Below are 24477 nucleotides of genomic sequence, written 5' to 3'. Positions count from 1 at the left end.
TGACTGCACCACTGGAATATCCAGCCTGGGTGACAGAGTGAGACCCAATTCCAAAAAAAAAAGACAAGAAAATACAAATCTTTTAAATAAACTTTAAAATTCATTCATTATTTAATAACCAGAAAAGCTAGAGAAAGAGTTATTAAAATAATACTTTCTTTTCTAATACCCAGAGAATAAGGATGAAGTTATAAAAATGCTTAGCTACCCTTGCGTATATCACACAAAGTATGAACAAATCCACACTGAATACACACACACAGCCTTAGCATAAGCAAGAAGGTTGTTGGGATAAGGCAACATACCTGCTTCTGAACCAGCAGTCGCTGCAGTGACAACACTTCTGCGCCCACTAGCATTATCTTGGTTGCTGTGGTTACTTTCACTATCACTTTCTGTTTCAGCTGCTGCTAACAAGTCCAGCTCCATATCACTCCCTAAAAAACATATTTAAATAAGAAAAAAGCACACACTCACTGTGGTTTAAAACAGGGTCTGATAAGCCAGAATATCGTAAGAGTGGTAACTAAGAAGGCATGGGGGGTGGGAGTTGGGGAGAAGGGGAATGGTGTGAGAGAGAAGGGATAACTACTAAAATAAGACTCATAACTACTCAACCTTAGAAGAATGGCTAGGGAAACAGTCTAGCACATCAGGGCAGTGCAGGGGAGGACTGAGAGTAAATATACAAGTTATCAGCATCTGGGTGTAATTACGGGTGATTTATTTTCCTGTCCTTTAATTTCCAAATGTTTCATAATGCACCTATGATTCAGTTTTTAAAAGTCTTTTAAGAAACTGACTTAAAAAGAAAAAACGGAAATCATTTTATATATGTATTATATATAGCACCTAAATTTTCCAAACAGATGCTATAGAAACCCTTGGCAGAAAGTTTAAGTTGACCATTTCACTACACATTCAAATGAGGTTTCTCGCTGTATTTAATATCCCCATTTAAAAGTACTTGATTTACTCATACTGAGTAATTTCTCAAATAACCTGCATACCGTCTTCATCATGCTCATCATGTTGTCCCTCTGCCTCAGCATTTTCTTCCCCATGTTCTTCCTGTTCATCGTGATGATCCTCTTCTCCAGCCACACCCTCCACCACCTCAACCTAAATCCAGAATCTTATTTGTAGACAATCAAAGTACATAATAAACCTTTATCTCTACCAGCGTTCTCCCAAAGTAGCTAGTTAACTAAAATGCAAAGATTCCCTAACTATAGAGAATTCAAAATCATGTATCAAGCAGTTTTGAAAATCTTCATCTGTTAGTGACAATTTGCTATCAAAAATTACATCCTGGCCAGGCACAGTGGCTCATGCCTATAATCCCAACTCTGGGAGGCTGAGATGGAGATAGGCGGGTCACAAAGTCAAGAGATCAAAACCATCCTGGCCAACATGATGAGACCCCAAATCTACTAAAAATACAAAAATTAGCCAGGCGTGGTGCGTGCCTGTAGTCTCAACTACTCAGGAGGCTGAGGCAAGAGAATCGCTTGAACCTGGGAGGTGGAGGTTGCAGTGAGGCAAGATTACACCACTGCATTCCAGCCTGGCAAAAGAGCAAGACGCCATCTCAAAAAAATAAAAAAATTATACCCACAGATCCCAAAGTTTATTACTGAGCATATACAGAACCCTCAAATTAGAAGTATAAAAATTATACTGGGGGCAGGGAGGAGAGTTAAATTTTTATATACTGCAGGCATTATAAAATTTACCTCATAAATATGTAGTATCCTCTTTCAAATACATTATACAAAACTACCAAATTTTTCTAATATTAATAATATCTTGGCTGGGCGCAGTGGCTCACACCTGTAATCCCAGCACTTTGGGAGGCTGAGGCGGGTGGATCACAAGGTCAGGAATTCGAGATCAGCCTGATCAACATGACGAAATCCCGTCTCTACTAAAAATACAAAAATTAGCTGGGTGTGATGGTGCGCACTTGTAATCCCAGCAACTCAGGAGGCTGTGGCAGGAGAATCACTTGAACCCGGGAGGCAGAGGTTGCAGTAAGCTGAGATAGCACCACTCTACTCCAGCCTGGGTGACAGAGTGAGACTCCATCTCAAAAACAAACAAACAAACAAAAAAAACAGAGTATCTTTGCTGTTAACACTGAGAATATCTCAACTCTTAATCCTTAGGTAAAGACAAGTTTGTGTCCAATTTCCTAATATCCAGTAAGTCACAAATTATTAAAATAATTTTACTATGTATAACCACAAATGAGAATATATAACAAACACCTACAAACTGGATGCAAATGCATATAGCAGTCTCAAGCTACTATTAATGTAATTTCTAGTGACTACTCTTCTTCTCCCACAAAATAAAAGCTTTTTAAATCTACCACAATTAAAATCACCTCTTCCACATCCGCTGAAACAATATCATCCTGTTCTTCATCTCTGCCCCGAACAGGCTGTGACTGGCTGATGCGCCTCTGTTGTGGATTCCTGATGATGTAGGATGACTGAGACTGACTGGAGCTGTAAAGAATCAGAAGCTTATGCGTATACTGCTGCCACAGCTCAGATATGCAACACATATTTTTATTTAACTCATTTATTACATGTGAGACACTTGCTAGGATGTGACTTTAAATCTAAGCTGAGAATTCTTGGAAACCAGCAATACTTAATCTATAATATATCAGAAAATCCAAATCTCAGAATATGTTTTTTCTTTTTAAGTCATTTCAAATCTGTTTTGATGCACATATTTGTATGAGTCCATCCCATTGAAAAATTCTACAGGAAGATTTTTCCTCCTCCACCAGCAGGTCTCAGTTTCCAAAGGCTCTGACAGCACCATTTGTCCATTAACAGAAAGTGTTTAATACAAGTGATCTAACTTTTAGGAGATCTGACATGACTTCTACTTTCAATGAGCTTATTAACTAATGACTTGCTGATGTATGTGGGGAAAACATCAGTTCAAAAGCATGATTTTAAAATAGAGTCATAACCAAAAGCAAAGTGGCAAAAGTTTCACTTCCCTAAACACCTGACTTGGAAACAACCAAGAAAAGATAGTTGACTGGATTATAAAAGGAAAAGGGAGAACCAGAAAATACAGCTTAAAATACAGGCCAGAAATCTGAAATTGGCTAAATAACCCTGTCACCTATTATTTATAGATAAAGAAGTGGGGGGTAAAAGATGTTGAAATCAAAAGACCTTTAAGTGATTGCACTGACAGGTTCTTTCCTTATCTCAGTTGCTATGAGAAATGAGAATCAAACCAATTACACCTGAGAGTTGACTGAAACATCACGCTTTCAAACAAACAGATAAGTGGTCTCAATATGATGTTTAACACTAGAACTGTAAGTAACTGGTAAAACGGAGATTATGGATTACAAAAGTGGGAAAGGCTAAGAGAAAATCTGTAGAGATGAAAAAGGGTATTTTCAACCACTAAAGAGATTTCAATATTAAAACATAAAAGCATTGTGTGAAGTCACAACTAATGAGTGTTTCTTTTTTAAAACAAACATCCTGGAACAAACATCCAAAGAACTATAGTCCCCTCAAAGTGCTTACTTTAAGAAGTTATGCACTTAGTATGTATAATACTGCCAAAACAGGCTGGGTATAGTGGCTAATGCGTGTAATCCCAACGTTTTGGGAGGTTGAGGTTGGGAGGATTGCTTGAGGACAGGAATTTAAGACCAACCTGGGCAACATGGCGAGACCCAATTTCTACAAAAAATTTAAAAAGAGTAATTTAAAAATACCAATACATAAAACATATTACATGAACATCCCTTACCTGAAATGCTTGGGACCAGAGTGTTTGATCTTGTGTGTGTGGTTTTTTTTTTTGTTTTTGTTTGTTTGTTTGTTTGTTTGTTTTTTTATCTACATTACATATATTTACCAGTTGAGCATCCTCAATCCCAAAATCCAAAATGCTCCAATGAGCATTTCCTCTGAGCATCATGGTGGTGCTCAGAAAGTTTCAGGTTTTGTAGCATTTCAGATTTCACACTTTCAGATTAGGAATACTCAACCTGTGTAACTCCCCAGTTACCTGTGTGACTTCAACTTTTTTCCCAACAGTCCTGAAACCTAGTCTAATAAAGCCCTGTTAATACACTTCTAAGTTTTGGGGACTTCTAGTTCCGGCAATTTGGCAGACTGTGCAGAGAAACCACTCTTGTTAAGGAACACACATATATGCTAGATATTAAAAAAAAGAAAAAGGACAGCTATGCTGGTGATGAAGAGAAATGATTATACTGTATAAAGCTTGGAGAGAATAGTCCCAAAGGGACCTACTGATGTCTCTTGGGCTAGAAGGGCTTCAAGGAACCACAGATTTCACATGAGAGTCCGGAGGCTAAGCAAAGGATAAACAGTAATCTCCTCTTCTGTCCCCCTCACATATACAAAGCTAAACATAAATCTTAAAAGGACAACACCATGAAGGAGTGAAACAGAAAAATCATCCTCAAGAGACTTACCTATCTCAGCCATGAACGGATGCAGAATGGAAAAAGTTCTCTTTTGAGAACTTCTAACTACAGGTCTGCATTTTAGAGAGTTTTGGACTGCACTCTACACTATAAAGTCTGGTTCAGTGTTGGTTAACTGTGTGGCGGCTCAACACTATCAGCAAGCACCAAGCAGTCTTCCTCTCTACTCTGCCATCTACTATCCAGGAGAATACAAAAAAAAGGAAGGATCTGTCAAGACAAGTCTAGCGTCTAAACTTTAATTAGCTGTGTTACACTGGAGAAGTTGCCTAACTTTTCTGAGCCGTAGTTTCCCCATTTTACAAACTAGAATGATAGTGGTTATCTATGACGTATTGGGAAAATTAAAACAGGTAATGTGTCTACAACACTTAGGAAAGTTCCTAGTACATACTAAAATTTCAGTAACTGTTAGTTACTATTATATGAAAGACATGGAAATAAAGTAGAAACAGATTATTTGTTAAGAACATAACAAGAACATTTTCAAGAGGTGGAAAGAAGCAACGGAAAAAACCACTCTTAAGACTTCACACTCAATGGGGTGATATACACCATCTATAATCCAACACAAGTGAAATCCCAGAGAATGGTCAAGTCTGTGTTCTTAAACTTAAGACATCCTTGGAACACTGGTCAAAATATACCCTTTATGGGTAAGAATGTACTGTACTATAATAGAACTTTTAACATTTGAAGAAAACATTAGCACTATTTCTTGATTATAACATGAGATCTCCTGCTGGGAAGATTTACGAAGTTGCCTCAAGAAACAAGCAAAGGGAATGGAATAAAGAGTTTAAGAGTATATAATACGGCCGGGCGCGGTGGCTCAAGCCTGTAATCCCAGCACTTTGGGAGGCCGAGACGGGCGGATCACGAGGTCAGGAGATCGAGACCATCCTGGCTAATACGGTGAAACCCCGTCTCTACTAAAAAAATACAAAAAACTAGCCGGGCGACGAGGCGGGCGCCTGTAGTCCCAGCTACTCGGGAGGCTGAGACAGGAGAATGGCGTGAACCCGGGAGGCGGAGCTTGCAGTGAGCTGAGATCCGGCCACTGCACTCCAGCCTGGGCGGCAGAGCAAGACTCCGTCTCAAAAAAAAAAAAAAAAGAGTATATAATACTTTAATAACGAGACTAAGAACAAGATGACACAAAATCTTGAAACTTACTAGGAACAGTTTCATGGGCAGTGTTTAGAGATGAGATGATCCCAAAATCTGTTCAAAAGCCATCAATTTTTTATGTTCCAGAACAAGATCAAGGGAAGGATATTAAGAATTCACAAACTACTATCACTTAAGTAACTAATGAGTTCCTCACAGGGTATCAAGATCAGGAAAATCATACAGAGTCCAAGCAGATCTCACTAACAGAATCATTTAATAACAGGATAGACTTGACAAGTCTGAAGATATACAGCTTGATTTATAACAGTTTTCAACAAGTCCTGGAGGTATATCAGTATCAAGGACACTATGGGAGAGCTCTGTCAGACAAAACTGGATTTAGATTAAAGGGACACCTGACATTAAAGGAAAAATTGGGACACATATACTGGCATATAGGAGAATAGTGAGAGCAGATACTCAACACCAACCCAGATCAAACCCAAGGATGACAACTTGGGAGCTATCCCAAATACTAAAGCAGGCCATCCTTAGTAACAGAGATGTTTTCCAGAAAAGGAGGAAAAGGGTCTTTAGATCCTAAAGGTCCCTATTAAAACATCATCACACATGCACTTGGTTATAAAATCAGACTTGAAAAAACAAAATACACTAAATATTTGCCAAAGATCTAGAGCATTACTACTGAAAAGTCTGGTACCTAAACCAGCAGAATTGGCATCACCTGAGAACTTGAAAGACATACAAAGTTGGAGGCCCCACCTCCAGATCTCTAGAGTGGGCATTTACATTTTAATAAGAGCCCCAAGTCCCACCTCCAGATCTCTAGAGTGGGCATTTACATTTTAATAAGAGCCCCAAGTCATTTTCATACATATTAAAGTTTGAGAAGCAGTGTGCTAAAGAACGTCGGAAAGTTTTAAGTTGCTCAACATCCTGATTCAACAAGCTTACAGTGTAATTAGGGAAACTATCAAACAAATAGAAAAGATAAATGAAACTTAAGAACAAATGATCTTATAATTAGAAACATTTATAATGGAGTTATTTTAGTCCTGTCTTTGATAATACCGTTGTTGTAGAAAAATATTTAAAATTCCAGCTTTTTAGCTGTTATTTATGTTATACAAATGATCATGTACAACACCTGAGTGCTTATGCAAAGGTTTTAGAAGTCAAACACGACATTTCCAAGGAAAGGATTAATTGAAATCTGTTACCTGGTAGCAATTTTACCTGCTAGACTGATCAGATGACGGTCGTGGTGGTAGTGGTTCCACTGAAAATAATTCTTCACTGCCCTGCATGGCATCTATGCTAGTACTAGCCAGGGTAAATGGTGCAGTTGGACGAGCAATCCCCATTCTGACAGGAACAATCAGTGACTCTGCTACATTGCACAATTCTTCCACAGCATAAGGTAGCAATGCTTGGAATACACGCTTGCATTTTCCAATTGGCTGTGGAATAAAGTTGCTAGAACAAAAAGAGAAACATAAGCAATCTATCTTTTCATATACATAAATCACTATCACAAAAACAGTGTGAAAATGGTATCCAAGCCAAAATCAAAAAGGATGCCTTACTTTTTCTTTTTGGATGAAGCCATTTCCACACTCAGAATGACAAAAACTCTTGCCACTGAACGTAGAAACCTCATTGTCACAGCAATAGCTTCTTCTCTACGTCCAGGTGTGTATTTGTTTTGGAGTTCTTTCACTAGTGTACCTAGTAGAGTATCTAAAAGCTTTACAAAATTATATTCACTCTATTAATGTTAAGATATTTCATACGATGTTTAGACACTCATAAAGTTATAAGTTCTAACATTTTTTAAGCATTAACATTTCATAATAAAATCTCAAAACAAACTTAACCAAAACATTTATAAGGTCAATTTATGAAATATACCTGCCAATGTGCTTGACATATAGTGAGTCCTAAATGTATGATTTCTTATTTTTTGTCCCATAGTCCTCGGTGTATCAACTAATATTTAGAAGAACAATACCAAATATATCAAATCAGAGGAAGAATATGTTTAACTCAGTCTGGGGCACTTTCCAAAATAGCAAGGCAGACTCAATTGGTGATATGAATAAATTCATAATCCCATCTCTCCCTCACGGAACCACTGTTACTTTCTAGTCTCTTTTCTGTGCGCAGTTTCTTGTATAAATATTAGCTACAGAAAACACCCAATTTTCATAGTCTGGTTGTTGTTTTTAATGTTATTTACAATAAGATTTATTTTTAAATTACTCCATCACATTCCAGTAAGTGGTCAGGTTATAATTTGATTCAAGATTACACTATTATTGGGCTGATAAAAGTATTTTTCTGTTTTTAAATTTTATATTATTCTGTGACATGCCTTTATTTTTCTCATATTGTAAATTTCTTTATGACAGGTTCTGAGGGCACTGATAGTTTTATGGTTTTCCAGAGAGAGGAAGAGATGCAATCCCACCCCATCCCTATCTGAGTGTGTTATTACCATAACCTCATTAGCACTGGATCTTGAGGTTTAAATTCTTTCCTAGTGTCACAGCAAAGAAGAGTACTTTAAAAGCATACTTTTCAGGTACTTGTAATACACATTCAAAGAACTTACCAAAATATCTGCTGTACACTTAACTATAAGGCAATGAGTGAAACAGTCCAGTCGAATTGTGCCACTTTGCTGATTGAGGTATACTTGCTCCTCTGGCAAAAGATGGCCTATTCTACTGCTGGCACTAAGACTTGAGGAGGAAGGAAAAACAGAATGAACTGTAAAAGGTCTACACTAATGTAGGAAATACATAAAGCTAAAAAGGTTTTAATGAATACGTACGGGTCTTTATTCTCCTGCGACCCAAACATAATCATAGATTTCAAGGCATTCCAGTCCTGTAGAACACGCTCTAATGCAAGCTGGGCAAATCTTGGAGGCTCTAAATCATGATCAGGCATATCTGAATCTAAAATGAAAAAGAAATAGTGACCAAAACAAAAATAAAACATATTGCTTCCCACAAGTGTCATAAATGTCTAATTTACTCACCTTCAGGACTGGCTGTTTTTCGGTTACGATCTTCCCTGATTCGAGGTGGTCTGTACTGACAATGCTCCACCGTCTGCCTTGCGACTGTCTGTACTAAGAACAGTAAGAGGTGCTCTCCCCTGCAAAACAGAATGTTGTCATGAGAAGGGAGGCCGAAAAGCTACTCAGGTATGATGCGCTCTTCTGATTTAACTTATTGTAAGTCCTAAAAATCCTACTTGCCTGCTGTTTGGCAGAGTAACCAGATTAGTAGCAGTGAGCAGGCGATAAAGTAGATCAAGACGAGCAGATTTCTGTCCGGCAATAAGAGTTTTACATTTACATTTCTCCCAACAATCACAGTAGGCTGTTGGTGATGTCCGTTTGAGTCTATAGAGAATTTATACACAAGTACAAAAACTGAAACATACAAAGGTTTACGTTGACATTATGAAGGTATAACTCACTGAAACCAGAGAGAGCCCTTGTTAATTCCTAAATGCAAAGTATAACTGTCAAAGCTTATATAACAAAAGGATTACTTGATAGTAATGACAGCAATACAGAATTCCTATGAGAAGAGGTACTCTAAGGTATAGCCACTTTTGGAATTTCTTCCCTAATTCCCCACCACTCCAGTCCAGTTCAAGTGGTCCTCCCATATGACCTAATGAACCCTATAACTCTATGGGCAGATATTTCTTGCTTGTGGCCTCTGATAGGATTGGGAACACTGTCAGGACTATTCACCACCACCACCCTGGCATCTAGTACCCTTGGCAAACAATCAATAACAACAGATTATCACACTTTTAGGTGCTTAAAATAAGGAAGACAAAAATACCAACCAGAATTCTTTTAACAAAAATTATAAATAAGCAATGCAGTATCTATTAAAATTTTTCACTTGTCCTATACAATTACTTAATGGTATGGTAGATGGTTTTTACAGTCCAATTCTCTATTATAACATTTGTAGCCATTTATACTGAAGTCCCTATCCATAATCCTAAAACACCACAGAGGTTAGTGCTAGGTATTTCATTGCTTCTCAGGTCTGTGAAAACCAACAAAACTAGTTGTGGTAACTGTTGCTGAATGAAAGATTGTTGCATTTAATTTAAGTAAGACACAGTCCATTGTCCATGATTCCCTCCAGGCCTATGGCAATTTTCTCCTAGTATACCCTACTACAGGGCACCTGAGAACTCTGCTGCATAATACACTCAGGAACATTCTGTAGATATATTTCTCAAAATACTAATCTGATCCTAGTTACAATGTATAATCACCTACTTTTATTTAAGGAGGGCAATGTTAGAACTAGCAAAGAAACCAAACATTTCACAGTATAGTTTAAATCAAGAATCACATTATTATACATAAACTGACTTAAACAAGAGAAACATAACCTCATGCTTTCTGAATTAAAACATGACTGAGTATCGATTATTTCCATACAGCAATATAAATCTAAACAGTTTATAATATTAAAGAAAACTAGAATTGTACTCACTTGCAATCATGACCTTTATGACAAACCCTTGCACATTCCGTACAACAACAAAGTGACTCCAGCAAGCCACAAGTTCGACACTCAAAAATATCCTAAAATTAAGAGTGTACTTTTAAAGGAATAATTATAAGTATGCGTATATCTCATCGTAATTATCATTTCTGATATTTTCTAAAACAATTCAATCTCAAAATTATTGTGCTTTGGAAAACTAGGACTTATAAAGGGCTACAGCAAATACACAGTTTATAATATTATACAAATAGAAATATTACCAGTTGAAAAAAATAATTTGTATCATCCCCAAAAAGGCACTGTAGTTATAAAATCTGTATCAAGATTTGTGGATCAGATTATACTACCCAGTGACAATTTCCACTTTTCATGGTATGCCATATTTAACTGAGCAATCAGCTCTTCTGCCTCATTTACTTAGGAATTAAATCAACTTTCTTCATATCAGACTTAACAATTCCAAAGCTGAAAACTGTAAGTCTAGTGATAGTCATAGGGAAAAAAGACACAAAGATATGATTAATACAGGAAAATGTAAAAATAACTTACCTGGTTAATGTGCTCTGCTCCAGTCCATGTAAAACTGCACGTGTCATTACAACATAAGACATATAAAGGAGAGTCATCAGGGTTGGTACCTGATGGGCAAACCATTCCCATGAATACATCTTCCTCTTTTTCACTTGAGGATACTTCAGCTAAAAAAGCAAGAACACATCAGTTCATCTTGCAGCAAAGGACTTAATTAGCCATCCATTTTCTTCAAATAAAAGGCCTTAGCATATACACAGTATAAACCAGAAATTATATATCAATTTTAAAAAGTGATATACAAAGATGACATGCAAAGTAATCTAACCAACTCTGGAACAATGTAAAGCATAATTATATCATACCCACATATGACGCCCATAAACACACTATACATCAGCCATCTGAATCCTTAGCTCTGTTTCAGGCGGTTAAGACTCAAGTCCTGGCTCTATTTAGCAAATTATAGACCATCTCATAAACTATCAGTATTTTAAAAAGATAACTACTTTAATCTTTCAAAGGCTGGAAGGTAAGAATTGATATTCCTTAATGCTTTCTATTTAGCAGTAATTCTAAGTCAAAAATAACAACAAGACATTTGTCTATTATTCTGTAAAGTTATATCACTTAACACCAATTAACTACCAAGAGGTTCTATCAGTAACCCATCTTATTTTCCAAAGATTTTACACTGTTCATTATGGAGTATTTTCAATTCAATAAATTTATATTAGTTGTATTTTGATGGAAAGTTGGAAGATACAGTACACTTCAAGAAAGAATGATAACACATGAATTTCACACACACACAAATCTTGACTGTTTCCAACCAACTGTATCATTTACATATATGGAAATTCAGTCTGAATAATTATAATATGTGTACAGAAGAGAATCTATCCAAACTGAAAAATATGTAACTCATTTAGGATCTGAAATAAATTACCTTTTGCAATTTTCTGAGCAGTTTCCAAGATGGTAATTGCAGCAGGATAAGCTCGGCCACTTACAGCTGACATAAATGGGGTCATCCCTCTTGCATCCCTAAAATAAGAAAAATTATATGTAAAAATATTAATTACTACTTATTTTCCTTCCTGATAAAATAAATGTTCATGATAAAACAAAAACCTAAATTTTGTTTTAGTCTTTCACATATAAATATACAACTCAATCAAGCTAACATAAAAGCCAGTTTGTATTGATTCAGTGTACACTACATGATGTTGAGACAGTCTCTTTCACTCAACAGAGCTTAGTAGTAGAGGGAGTATCATGCTGGATTCTGATAAATTGTTTTAAATTTACATAACTGTTGTCCATATAGTGTCAGAAGATAAACTTTAATAGTAAAAGCTAAGCTAAGCTAAATCCTCATATGAAAAATATATCAAATCCTCTTACTTGGCAGAAAGAAGTTCTCGTAGATAGGGCTGGAGAACCACACTGTCACATAACAATTTTAATATAAAATGAGCATTCGCCTTTCGATCCTTGGATTCTACTACAGATGGCTCTGTGGAAGGACCTGTAATTAAGCAGATCCATTTGGTACAAAACAAGAATGAAGAAGACACAGTAAAAGAATATTCTGGGCTACTCTGCCTATGGGGTACATAAACACATAGATAATAGGGCACACTGCCTATGGGGTAGCTAGCCCTGCTCTGCAAGGAGCAGTTACATTTTTTTTTAAGAATATCCTGGAATGGCCGGGCGCGGTGGCTCAAGCCTGTAATCCCAGCACTTTGGGAGGCTGAGACGGGCGGATCACGAGGTCAGGAGATCGAGACCATCCTGGCTACACAGTGAAACCCCGTCTCTACTAGAAATGCAAAAACTAGCCGGGCGAGGTGGCGGGCACCTGTGGTCCCAGCTACTCCGGAGGCTGAGGCAGGAGAATGGCGTAAACCCGGGAGGCGGAGCTTGCAGTGAGCTGAGATCCGGCCACTGCACTCCAGCCTGGGAGACAGAGCCAGACACCGTCTCAAAAAAAAAAAAAAAAAAAAGAATATCCTGGAATAATATATCAGGCATATAAGCCACCAGAACAATATTCTAGTATCAGTAATAAATTAACTTCATCACAAAGAATTTAAACCTATGAACAACATTTTACAAATCTCATCTGATTTCTAAATGTATGTACATAGACACTACATATTTGCACTGACAGATGGAAGGTAATTCAGAGAATGAGATGTTTTTCAAGCAAAGTCTCTGTGAGATAAAGTGTAGATCTGTAGAACCCTATATCCAAAGTGTGTCCTTTTTTCTTCCAGATGACTAGGCAGACAAAGAGTACAGATTCTTACCTGGAATAGTGGAGGTGCTTGGTCCTTGACCAGTACCGGTCGCTGCTGTGGTAAGAGATCCCACAGCGGGGGCCAGGATAAAATCAATGTCACCATCTTTCAGTAAACAGAACAGTAGGATGTATATCATTATAGGCAACATATTCCTAACATGTTCTCTTAACTGGCCTTAAGGCTTTTCTCTGCAAGCCAAAGGTCAAACTGGATAGAGTTTAAGTGGAAACTTCTTTTCCAAACTATAAGAGAAGGAATCCACTAGGCAAATCTATTGACTTATCTTGATATATGACTAATAAAGGGATTATTGAGCTTCTTACCGGTATAGAAATAAATATTTCAGTAAAAGTGGAACACCTGACAAGAGTTCTGGAATTTTAATTTTTAAAATATAAATACCTTAAATCTAATTTTTATAGCTAAACTAGTTATAATATTCATCACACTACTTTCAAATCTCTTAAATTTCTAAATATTCCTTTAAAATGTTAAAATTATTTCCTTTCATGACCTGCTCTTTTTGTTAAACACTAAATGAAATTAAATAACAGCTCTTACCAGGATCCATCGCAGGAGGGTCAGGAACCCAACTAGGGGGAGCTATGGGGGGTGAAACTGGATCCTGGTGGTCACTGGATGAAGCTCCAGCTTCATGTCTACCCAAACCAGCTGCTCTCAATGAACGTCTCATCATTTCCCGTAATCTCAAACTAAAAGAACATGAACAAAATCAGAGCTCACTACCATATCTACACATAATGAAATGGTGTACAGAACTTCTCATCTGAGAAGATGAAAGTATGTCCTACAAGCAAGCACTCCAGGCAAGGGAAGTGAAGTACAAATGCCAATTCTGGAATCATAGAATAAGTCAGTGAGGGATAGAAATAAAACTGGGGGCTCCTAGTACACCGTTCAGCACTAAAGTCACTATATTAAGCTCCCACACAAACTTAAGCACAGGGAACGAAAGCTGCGGTGAAGTAAGATTAGAAATAATCTTTCATACAGTTCAGATAAAAGAACAGCTAAACATTAAAACGAAAAGTTTCTATCCCCTGTTTATAATCAGTAATAATTAAGTTTAATAGTAGACATCAGCAATCATACTGATTAGCACAAAACCAGTATTGTTCGACACTAAATCCCTTTTATAATCTCAAAAGCAACTGAACTAATATCCACGCAATGAGTAGTTTTAAAACAAAGACCAATTTAGATTTTTACACACAAAAAAAGAATTTTTAACAGTACAACTTGCATCCCAAAGAAATTAATGAATGAAACTAGAGTTTATAAAATGTGTTGTTAGATTAATGTGTGGGCATGATTTTTTTTCCTCCTGCTATAAAAAAAAAAAAAAATACTGTACAGGTGTACACATCACCAAAAAGAAAAAGAAATAATCACAAACACAGAACTCGTTAGGGGAAGTGGGAACTACCTGTATGAAAATCTATACTTTACCTTTGAATAAAACCTTACAACGGCTACAAAATTAATACATTTAGAACTAACAATGATTTAAGAGAGAGCACAAATGGCAAATCCCTTCACTCAGTCACAATTTTAGAGCTTGTAAATGGATAAAGAGTAAAAATTTCATGTTGAGGGCCAGACAACACATAAGGGACTTCGTTCTCCCATGTAGAATTAATCTCAGACATGACATTCTCATGTGAAAGACCTAACACCTTACTAGATACGCATAATACATCTAGAAATAATTTCAAGTTTTATTAATGTTTAAATCTCTAATTGCAATTGTTATTTAATTGAGGATAAATGTGTTTTTCCATATCAATACATTTTTAATTTTATAAGGAAGTTTTTTTAAAAAGGCATTCACAAAAATTACTTTTAGAGGCTATGTTCAGGAACATATCTATTTTATAAGACTTATTTATGATTTTTTTGGAATAAAAACACTCTGGAAGATTCTGCAATGTAAATGTTACTGTCTCAAATAATATATTTGCCATTACAGTATTCACTATTAAAAAATAACTATAGTTAATTCTTTTATAGTATCAATGTCTTCTTTTTTCCAATTTAGAAATTGGAGTTTAAGAGTTTTTATAATGTGGATGGGAGCATGGCACAGTGACTGTTTCAGTCCAGGTCACTTCCCTGTCCAAAGACATCACCGAGAGGAAAAGGAAGACTCCTTACCAGTAACAGCACACACCATGGTGACTGTTCACACTGTGATGCTCCTATACAATTTTAATTAAGCTCAACAGACACCTGGTATCCTAATGTGTCTTGCTCAAAGCACAAAGAAAAAAAAAATCAGCAATAATTGGGAGACGCTACAAATAACCTGAAAATAAATGCATGTTTTGGCCTTTTCAAGAATGCTTACACCAGAGTCATCAACTCAATGGCTAATGGGTCAGAAAGGTAAAATAAGGGCAGTCAGGTGTAAGAAATGGGGGTAGTGACAAGCTAGAGGCACACATGCTTATCTAAAGGCATTCAAATTAAAGGAAAAAAAAAATTTAACATTGCGCAGGCCAAACAAAAAACAAATGTGGGCTATTCTCCAACTTCTAGCTTAAAGCAGATTAAGAATAAATGAAGATAAATTGAGACCATAGTCTCATCTTGAACTTGCAAACTCCCAACTTTGTTGCTGTGATGTAGTCAATTCAATATTAAATGAGGGGGCCATTCCTTGTCATTTTTAAAATTGTCCTTAACCTCTTTTCTTCATTAGGTCTTGGGAACATTTTTAAGTACAATGCCCAGCTCCTCATATAGATTCTTAAAAAACAAAAAACAAAAAACAAAAAAAGAAAATTATTCTTCAAGATGTTGTACACAATTCATGAAGATTCACCTGTATCCTCAGTGGCTGAGGACAATACTGAGGAGATACCACCTTGGCTGCTAAGATTCAGAGTTTTGACATTTCTTCGTATAGGCTTGCCTGGAGTCATCGTATTTTCTGACAATATGGAAGAATTCAAGGATGATGTAATTTCCTCTTTGTAAGCACGTTATATCCATGCTACAGAAGCCTTAGAATCCAGTCATGTTCAAACATAACACTGTGACAAAAAAGCGAAGGTCATGTGTCTTCCAGATTAACAATCTCTAGAGTACATACACCTGCAATCAGATGCATCAATCAAGCTTTCCACTAAATCTGCCCTTTGTACTCAGGAACTATTGAGTCACATAATAAAACTTCTGAGTCAAATCATCATCTGAAGGCATTTAATAGTATTCCATTCAATATTGAAATTGCATCAGTTTTGAGCTTACAGCTCATGAATCCCAGCCTGCATACTCATCAAGGGGCATCGCCTAGAAAATCCATTGGAGGCTAGAGGAGGGTTTCACTTCAATGAAGCAGTCTGTGGACTTCCTACTGCCCGGCGTGGATAATAAGACTCCTGTGCTTTCATCTGTTCAACCAGCAGCCCTGAGTTTGAACTGGTTAAGAGCACTGCAGTGAAATCTTCGGCAAATTCCTCAAAGGAGCTTACTCTGCAAATTATTTCTGTGAGCAACACATCACCCACTCTTGAAGCTCCTTTTAGTCTTTGCCTTCAAAATAATCCTGACATGAAAAAAAGATGGCAGCACTGGCATTGGACCAACCATATCAGAGTCCAACTTGATTTGCACCTGTAATTTCCCTGAGGGAATGAAATACCTGAAATAATTCAGACACTAATTTCTTCATGAAGAATTTAAGTTGCTTCCCACTTTAGACCAAACACTTTGTCTGCCTAGTATAATCCTGAATAAATAAACTGGTGATAATTTCCATTTTGTTTAGTCTACATAACGCTTTTGCACTGTTTCAAATTATAATTTGGTCACCCACGAATACTTTTTGATAAACCTCACTTCAGGATGTTTTTGAACCTGGGAAAGCATCAACTTGGATCAACTTGGTAGCCTTCCCGTTGCCAATTTAAGAATACACATTTTTAAAGGAATAGTTAACTACGAAACAGAAAATAGGCACGGAGAATCTTCATTTTAAGCAGACTTTGCAACCTACCACATTAGCACATAGTAAGCAGTGCTTCCATTAATGATCTTGTCAAGCAGACAATAAATTTTTTTCCTACAGAAAGAAAACTATATCCTGAATTCTTTATATTCATTATCTGGTCAAATACCTAGCAATATTTAATGTGTTATAAAAGTTTGTCCATCCCAAAACTCAGCCTGAAAATTTATACATCAAACATCCATAATACACATCAGCCTTTCATTTTTTTCCCAGATCAAGGTATCTGAGAAACTGACCTAAATAAGCAATCTGAAAAGATTAAGGTTCCTTCAATTATTCTACTACTTGTTCTTCAAATAAGACAGTAACTTCCTAGGAAGCAAGACGATGACTTTAGAACAAATTGAAAGAAACAAATTTAAACTACTTGTCTAAATTATCTCAAATTTATTAAGTGTCCCAGCTCTACCTTAAACTTTAATTTGTTAGATTATTTTTCCCAGGGTGTTATTGGGAGGAACAAAAATGAAACAAAAAAGGACCCACCAATTCATGTACACGACAGGTAAGAGATACACTGCTTTCTGTACTTGGTTTTTTCCTCCAATTAAAGTTTCCTGGTAAAAATCACATTACCTTCGGCTACTTGATGATCCAGCCCGATTACCTGGGCCATTACTTGAGACAACTGATATTGCATTTGCAATGGCCTCAACAGCAGAAAGCCTTTCTGCAAATGTATTTCTTTCAGAACGCTCCGCTTCTGAAAAATGAGAAAAAATTAAGATCAATTTAAGTTTTAAAACTAATACACTGAGTATGTACAGTCCACTAAACACTAATTTCTATATATTTAGTACTCTAATTCACATACTAGATAACCAATTGTTCAATTTTTCCTCCTAAGAGCAACTAACACTTAAGACAGATTGAACTATATGATCTTTCATATGTGATTTATTTCCGTATTCCGCCTTACTTCTCAATCCACGAAGGGAAAAAATAAGGTCATTAATAAGAAGACTGAAATTTAGCTTTCACAATTAAAATAGAAAAAGACCTACTTACCAGTATTTCAGTCTTAGTTTATGTATTATGTGTAATCCTTACTGATTCAATAATAATGATAGAAAGGTCAGAAACCTGCAAACCACTATTCAAAAATGTAGCTACCAGAATATCATCAGCAAATTTAAAATAAAAAAACCATTTTGAATTACATATTTACACTTTGTTCTTAATTTCTCCCTTCATTTAGCCAATTAAAAAGTTTATGGCAAAAAAAAAAAAGAAGCTTATTTACCTTCCAAAAACATAACACCTCACCAAGTGATTTTTCTCCTCTATATTCTAAAAATTTAGATAAAAGTTGCCTCAATGTAACTTGGCTTAACTTGCTAAATAATTCTCATGTAATAAATGTCATCTGCAATTATAAAATCAGTAAAGTTCATTTAGTATTACATATCCAGTTTGTATATATCATATAGTATTAAAGACAATAAAAACACACTGGTGGAAAATTTTGTTACATACCCATCTTTACCTTCTGAGAAAGTAAAAAAAAAAAAAAAAAAGAGGACACACAAATCTTTATAGTGATTTGCTTTTCTTTAACAACTGTTACATTTTCAAAATTGCCTAAAAACTCCCTTTAAAGACCTTGCTATAGTTCTTAATCTCACCCTCTTCTTCTTTAGTTTCTTTATTGCTGGTTGGAAAGCAAACTGATACACAAGCATGCAAAATATTTCGATTTCCATCACATCTGTGGCTGATGAATGTCTGTAGCATCTGTAGATTCTGCTCTAAAACAACCGCTTGCTCAAGATTCATTAGATATTGTCGACAGGCCTCATAGTCACAGCGCAGAATGTGTTGCATTAAGGTTTGTTTCTGTGCTCAGACAAATTAGGGGGAAAAAACCTCAATGAATTTGAGTAGCACATTACATATATTAAAAATTTCTCACGGCCAACACAATAATATATTATCAGATTTGCAAATAAGTAGAGACAATTTCAGGTGGCCTATCAAAAGACACAGAACTTAAGGGTAGACTTTAAGCAGAACATACAATCGACAGGAATAGAGAAGGGAGGATAAACTTTATGTTAAGGACAAGTACATATTTTTAGCTTTCTCAACTAACTCAACTCTGCAACTGAAACAGGAAAGCAGCCACATACAATGCATAAATGAATAGGAGTAGCTGGATTTGGCCTTTGGGCCATAGTCTACCAATCCCTGGTTTTTACTTCATGTTATATAACTATCTAATTAGAACCCTATTAATAATGATAGCCAATTAAGCAAAGGATATAAATTTTATTCCAGGCTTACTCTCACCTTCTTAGGCTTTTGTGTGTGTGTCAGACAGCGTCTCACTCTGTTATCCAGGCTGCAGTGTAGTGATGTGAACACAACCCACTATAGCATCAACCTCCTGGGCTCAAGTAATCCTCCCGCCTCAGCCTCCCATGTAGCTGGCATGTACCACCACAACAGGCTTATTTTTTGTAGAGGTAGAGTCTTGCCATGTTGCCCAGGCTGGTCTCAAACTCCTGGGCTCAAGTGATGCCCCACCTCAGCCTCCCAAAGTGCTGGGCATGTGCAACCCACACCCAGCCCTCTTATGCTGTTAAAGTTTATATGAAAACCAAAACCTTCAATTCTGCAGGAATCATGACAGGTGTAATTTAATTAACAAAGACACAGTGGTATTGGTAAGTATTTATAGAACATATCATTCGCTTTCTGACAAATAGCATGAACATACCAAGAAGTTCATTCTTTCAGAATGGAAAACTGTAGTTGTGGAATATTTAATGAACTGAATATAAAGCTTTAGTTTTACAAAATAAAGTCATTCATTTTAACTATAACTAGAAAAAGGCAGGTGGGAAAAGAGCATGTGGGAGTATAAAGGAAAAAAGAAAACTGCATTTGAACAACTTGTCACCTTCTGGAAAACGGTCAAAATAAGCTCTCTCCTCTCCCCAACTTGAGAGCGGGTGGAGAATAGATGTCCACACAAGAAAACACACTTAAACAACTATTTTCACTAACAACCACACGTGAGATAGGCCACTTTGATTGTGGAACTAACTACGGCTCTGAAGTCACCTCATCAATAGCAAGCTCCAGTACATGAAGAGCTTAATACTAAACGTTCCAAAACATAGGGAAATTTATACATAATATGTTAAGAGAAAATGTCAAAGTCTCCCTGAAAACAAAGAACAGAGTACTTTCAAAGGGCAACTAAAATCAAGGTATTTTGTGGTACACTGCTGTCATATACACTAGTTTCAAGCAATAGCCAATTATTTAGTTAGAGGCAGCTACTTACTCTACAGGAAACTCATTTCCAACCTGCCAGACTATAGTAGATGGGCTCTCACACTGAGGGTATCAATACTACTTAGTTGTGTTACAAGCAGAAAAGTTTACTCTGCATCATTGTATGTTACATCTGTTACTTATTCTTATAGCAAAAGGCAGAGTGAGTTCGATAAAAAATTTCTTGTGGGACTACTGTGTGGTAAGCCCTAGTCACTGAGGTATAAAGACTAATGATGACACACCTTATCCCTACCTGTGGGATGATGACTCTACCTGTCAGATGCTGACAAAGTGAAGAGGTCACAGAATCAAATGCCTACACTTGAATTAATATAAATGAGTGAAGGAGGCTGTGTGTAAAAGAGATAACAGAAGCTGTATACTAAATGGCATCACTAGCACTTGGAGCAACAAACTCTAAGTAGTGAGAACTGCAATGAATTGTAAAGACCAGTCTAATGTTTTTGGGATATAGATTACAAGGCCCAATTTCACCAGATCTTCTAATCTTTTGAGAGCAACTGAAAATCTGGATTTTAAATATAAATCCTGTGGTTTTTCAATATTGGTAACCCATCAAGAATTCTAAAATGATATGAAGGCTATTTCTAGACATCAAGTTCAAACCACAGCTACCTCTGTATCATCACCTCCTTTAGTTTGAAACCACTAGTACAATAGGTTACAAGCAAACCTAAGCTAAGAATAAGTCTGGGTCTCTTATTTTAGATGCAGTTCTAAAAAGTACTGTTCACCTCCAACCTGATGGAGGGTGAATATGCCCCCATATTAAACTCCATTTCTATCCTTTATAGAAAAACTGCTCAAAAAAGTTGTTTGTATTTATCTTCAGTTCCTCACCTCTTCTTTTCTCCTAAGTTCACTCTAACGATGCTTTCATCCCCACTATCAACAATGACCTAGATGGAGCTAAATCCAACAGCCAATACTCAGTATTCACTTCACTGACCTACTGCATCATTTGACACAGTTGGTCCCAGCATCCTGATTGACACGTGCTCTTCATTTGACTTCCAGGACACAACTCATTCTAGCTTTCCTCCAACCCTGTGGATGTTCCTTCTCGATCTCCTATGCTGGTTCCCCTTTATCACCCTGACATTTAAATGTTGAGACTATTCTCAAGGCTCAGTCCTTGGACCTTTTCTCCTCATAACCTCCATAATCTTGTTCAGTATAATTTCTCTAAAAAAACAATTCCCAAGTAAATTTCTCCAGCTTGAACCTTCCTCTGTTAGTCACACTTACACATCTAACTTTCTACTCACCATCTCCTCTTGGTTCAGGAATCTGTCGATAATCTTCTAACAGACAACTTAAATTTCACCTGTCTAAAACCAAATTCCTGAACCTTCACCTTCACTTCTTCTATCAGTGAAGAAGACATTATTATCTATTATAATGTCTTCACATTCACTTCCTCTATTGGAAGAGACATCTTAAACTTCACATGTCTAAAACCAAACTCTTGAATCTTCACCTCTACAGTCTTCAACTCAATGACAACTTCATTCTTCCAAAATCATTAACCCTCTTGTTCCGTCTATTTGATACCCTACATTTAGCCACTAGCAAATGCATTAGTTCTACCTTAAAAAGGTACCTAGTACAGTCATGTGCTTCATAACATTATGGTGAATGATGGACCACATATATGACTGTGGTACTGTTAAGATTATAATGGAGCTGAAAAGTTCCTATTGCCTAGTGACATCATAGCTGTCGTTAAATCATACTGTTTGTGGCAATACAGGCATAAACAAACCTACTGTACTGCCAATCATATAAAAGTATAGTACACACAATTTATGTACAGTATAACATTTGATAATGATAAAAAAAAACTAGGTCACTGATTTCTAAAGTATTTACTATACTTTCTTTGGTTATTTTAGAGTGTACTTCTTCTATTTTTTTTTTTTTAAAGTTAACTAAAACAGCCTAAGGCAGGTCCTTCAGGAGGTATTACAGAAGAAGGCATTGTAAATTGTACATTTTTTTAAAAGGCAATAAAAAATTTTAAAAATAGAAAAAGTGTTTAATACCTGTAATGTAACAATCTGCACAAAAAACCCTGTACATGAGTTTACCTAATTGCAGTAAAAGCTCACACGTACTCCCAAGCCTAAAATAAAAGTTTTTTTTTTTTTTCAAAAAGAAAATAAAACTCTGACAAAAAGAAAACAAAACAAAAACCTTAAGGATATAGGGAAAAAAACATTTTAGATAGCTACACAGTGTGGGGGGCGGGTGTGTGTGTGTGTGTGTGTGTGTGTGTGTTTTAAGACAGAGTCTCACTCTGTCGCCCAGACTGGAGTGCAGTGGCATGATCTCAGCTCACTGCAACCTCCACCTCCACCTACCAGGTTCAAGCAATTCTCGTGCCTGAGCCTCTTAAGTAGCTGATATTACAGGAACAACCACGCCCGGCTAATTTTTGTATTTTTCATAGAGACAGGGTTTTGTTACATTGCCCAGGCTGGCCTCAAACTCCTTGCCTAAGATCCACCCGCTTTGGCCTCCCAAAGTGCTGGGATTACAAGTACGATCCACTGTGCCTGACTGTGTACAATGTGTTTTAAGTGTATTATTACAAACAAATCAACAGTTTAAAAAAAAGTAGTGTAGCCTAAGTGTACAGCGTTTATAAAGTCTTCAGCAGTGTACAGTAATAACATAAGCCTTCATATTCACTTACCACTCACTTACTGACTTACCCAGAGCAACTTTCAATCTTCTAACCTTCATTTGTGGTAAATGCCCTATCAGGTGCACCTCTTTTTTTATCCTTTAGACCATATTTTTACTGTACCTCTCCTATGTTTATGTAAACAAATACTTATCACTGTGTTACAAATGCCTACAGTATCCAGTGTAGAAATACACTATATAGGTTTGTACCCTAGGAGCAATAGGCTATACCATCTAGGTTCAGGTAAGTGCACTATATGATGTTTGTACAACAATGAAATCACCTAACAATGTGTTTCTCAGAATGTATCCCTGTCATTAAGCAACACAAGACTATGTATCTAGAATCTAGTCACATTTCTTTTTTTTTTTTTTTTTTTTTTTTTTTTTGAGATGGAGTCACGCTCTGTTACCCAGGCTGGAGTACAGTGGTGCAATCTCGGCTCACTGCAACGTCTGCCTCCAGGGTTCAAGTGATTCTTGTGCCTCAGCCTCCTGAGTAGCTGGGATTACAGGCGTGCGCCATCATGCCCAGCTAATTTTTGTATTTTCAGTAGAGACAGGGTTTCACTGTGTTAGCCAGGATGGTCTCGATCTCCTGACCTCGTGATCCGCCCGTCTCGGCCTCCCAAAGTGCTGGGATTACAGGCTTGAGCCACCGCGCCCGGCCGAATCTAGTCACATTTCACTCATAACTCCATCCCCTGGGATAAGTCACTATCATCTCCCACCTGGATTATTATCATATCCCTCCTAACTGGCACTCCTACTTACTCACATTCACCCTAGTACTCTCAGCACGTCATAAGTGATCCTTTTAAGATGTTCAGTGATACCAGGTCAATCTCGGCTGAAATTGCTCCAATAGCTTCTAATGCACTGTATCCACATCTAACAAATGCTCAATGACAACATGTTTAAAACTAAATTCATCCTTTTCCCTTATCCCATTTGTTCCCCCCCGTTATATTTCCTCCCTACCATCAAACATGTCCAAATCAGAAGCTTTATTAATTCTTTCATTTACAGCTAAAATCCAGTTACCAAGCTTTGTAGGTTCTAGTTCCTTAAGATCTCTTAAATCCATCCCCTCCTTCCTCATTCCCGAAAGTTGACATTTACTTTGTTTCTAACCTGGATTATTGCCTTAACTGTTTTTTTTCTTTTTTTAGTGTTTCTTTTTTTTTTTTTTTGAGATGGAGTCACGCTCTGTTACCCAGGCTGGAGTACAGTGGTGCAATCTCGGCTCACTGCAACGTCTGCCTCCAGGGTTCAAGTGATTCTTGTGCCTCAGCCTCCTGAGTAGCTGGGATTACAGGCGTGCGCCATCATGCCCAGCTAATTTTTGTATTTTCGGTAGAGACAGGGTTTCACCATGTTGGCCAGGCTGGCTTCAAACTCCTGACC

General features: G+C 36.8%; 1 protein-coding gene across 1 annotated transcript in view; it reads right to left on the bottom strand.

The window, feature by feature from the left end:
• UBR5 (ubiquitin protein ligase E3 component n-recognin 5) overlaps nucleotides 1–24477 on the bottom strand; it is a 104622-nt gene that overhangs the window by 32563 nt on the left and 47582 nt on the right. Inside the window, exons 20-36 of the mRNA XM_011931405.1 lie at nucleotides 18699–18909; nucleotides 17650–17776; nucleotides 13599–13750; nucleotides 13044–13139; nucleotides 12133–12256; nucleotides 11675–11772; nucleotides 10744–10892; nucleotides 10180–10271; nucleotides 8907–9053; nucleotides 8685–8803; nucleotides 8475–8601; nucleotides 8253–8382; nucleotides 7225–7385; nucleotides 6875–7114; nucleotides 2390–2513; nucleotides 1011–1122; nucleotides 306–437 (exon numbers count right to left, since the gene is read on the bottom strand). Of these exons, the coding sequence (XP_011786795.1) occupies nucleotides 306–437; nucleotides 1011–1122; nucleotides 2390–2513; nucleotides 6875–7114; nucleotides 7225–7385; nucleotides 8253–8382; nucleotides 8475–8601; nucleotides 8685–8803; nucleotides 8907–9053; nucleotides 10180–10271; nucleotides 10744–10892; nucleotides 11675–11772; nucleotides 12133–12256; nucleotides 13044–13139; nucleotides 13599–13750; nucleotides 17650–17776; nucleotides 18699–18909 (2341 nt within the window). The remainder of the gene's footprint in view (nucleotides 1–305; nucleotides 438–1010; nucleotides 1123–2389; nucleotides 2514–6874; nucleotides 7115–7224; nucleotides 7386–8252; nucleotides 8383–8474; nucleotides 8602–8684; nucleotides 8804–8906; nucleotides 9054–10179; nucleotides 10272–10743; nucleotides 10893–11674; nucleotides 11773–12132; nucleotides 12257–13043; nucleotides 13140–13598; nucleotides 13751–17649; nucleotides 17777–18698; nucleotides 18910–24477) is intronic.

This window comes from Colobus angolensis, unplaced genomic scaffold, assembly GCF_000951035.1.
Source record: "Colobus angolensis palliatus isolate OR3802 unplaced genomic scaffold, Cang.pa_1.0 Scaffold121, whole genome shotgun sequence".
Lineage (NCBI taxonomy): Eukaryota > Metazoa > Chordata > Mammalia > Primates > Cercopithecidae > Colobus > Colobus angolensis.
Note: the sequence above shows the minus strand (reverse complement) of the source record. Positions and strands in the feature narration are given on the sequence as shown.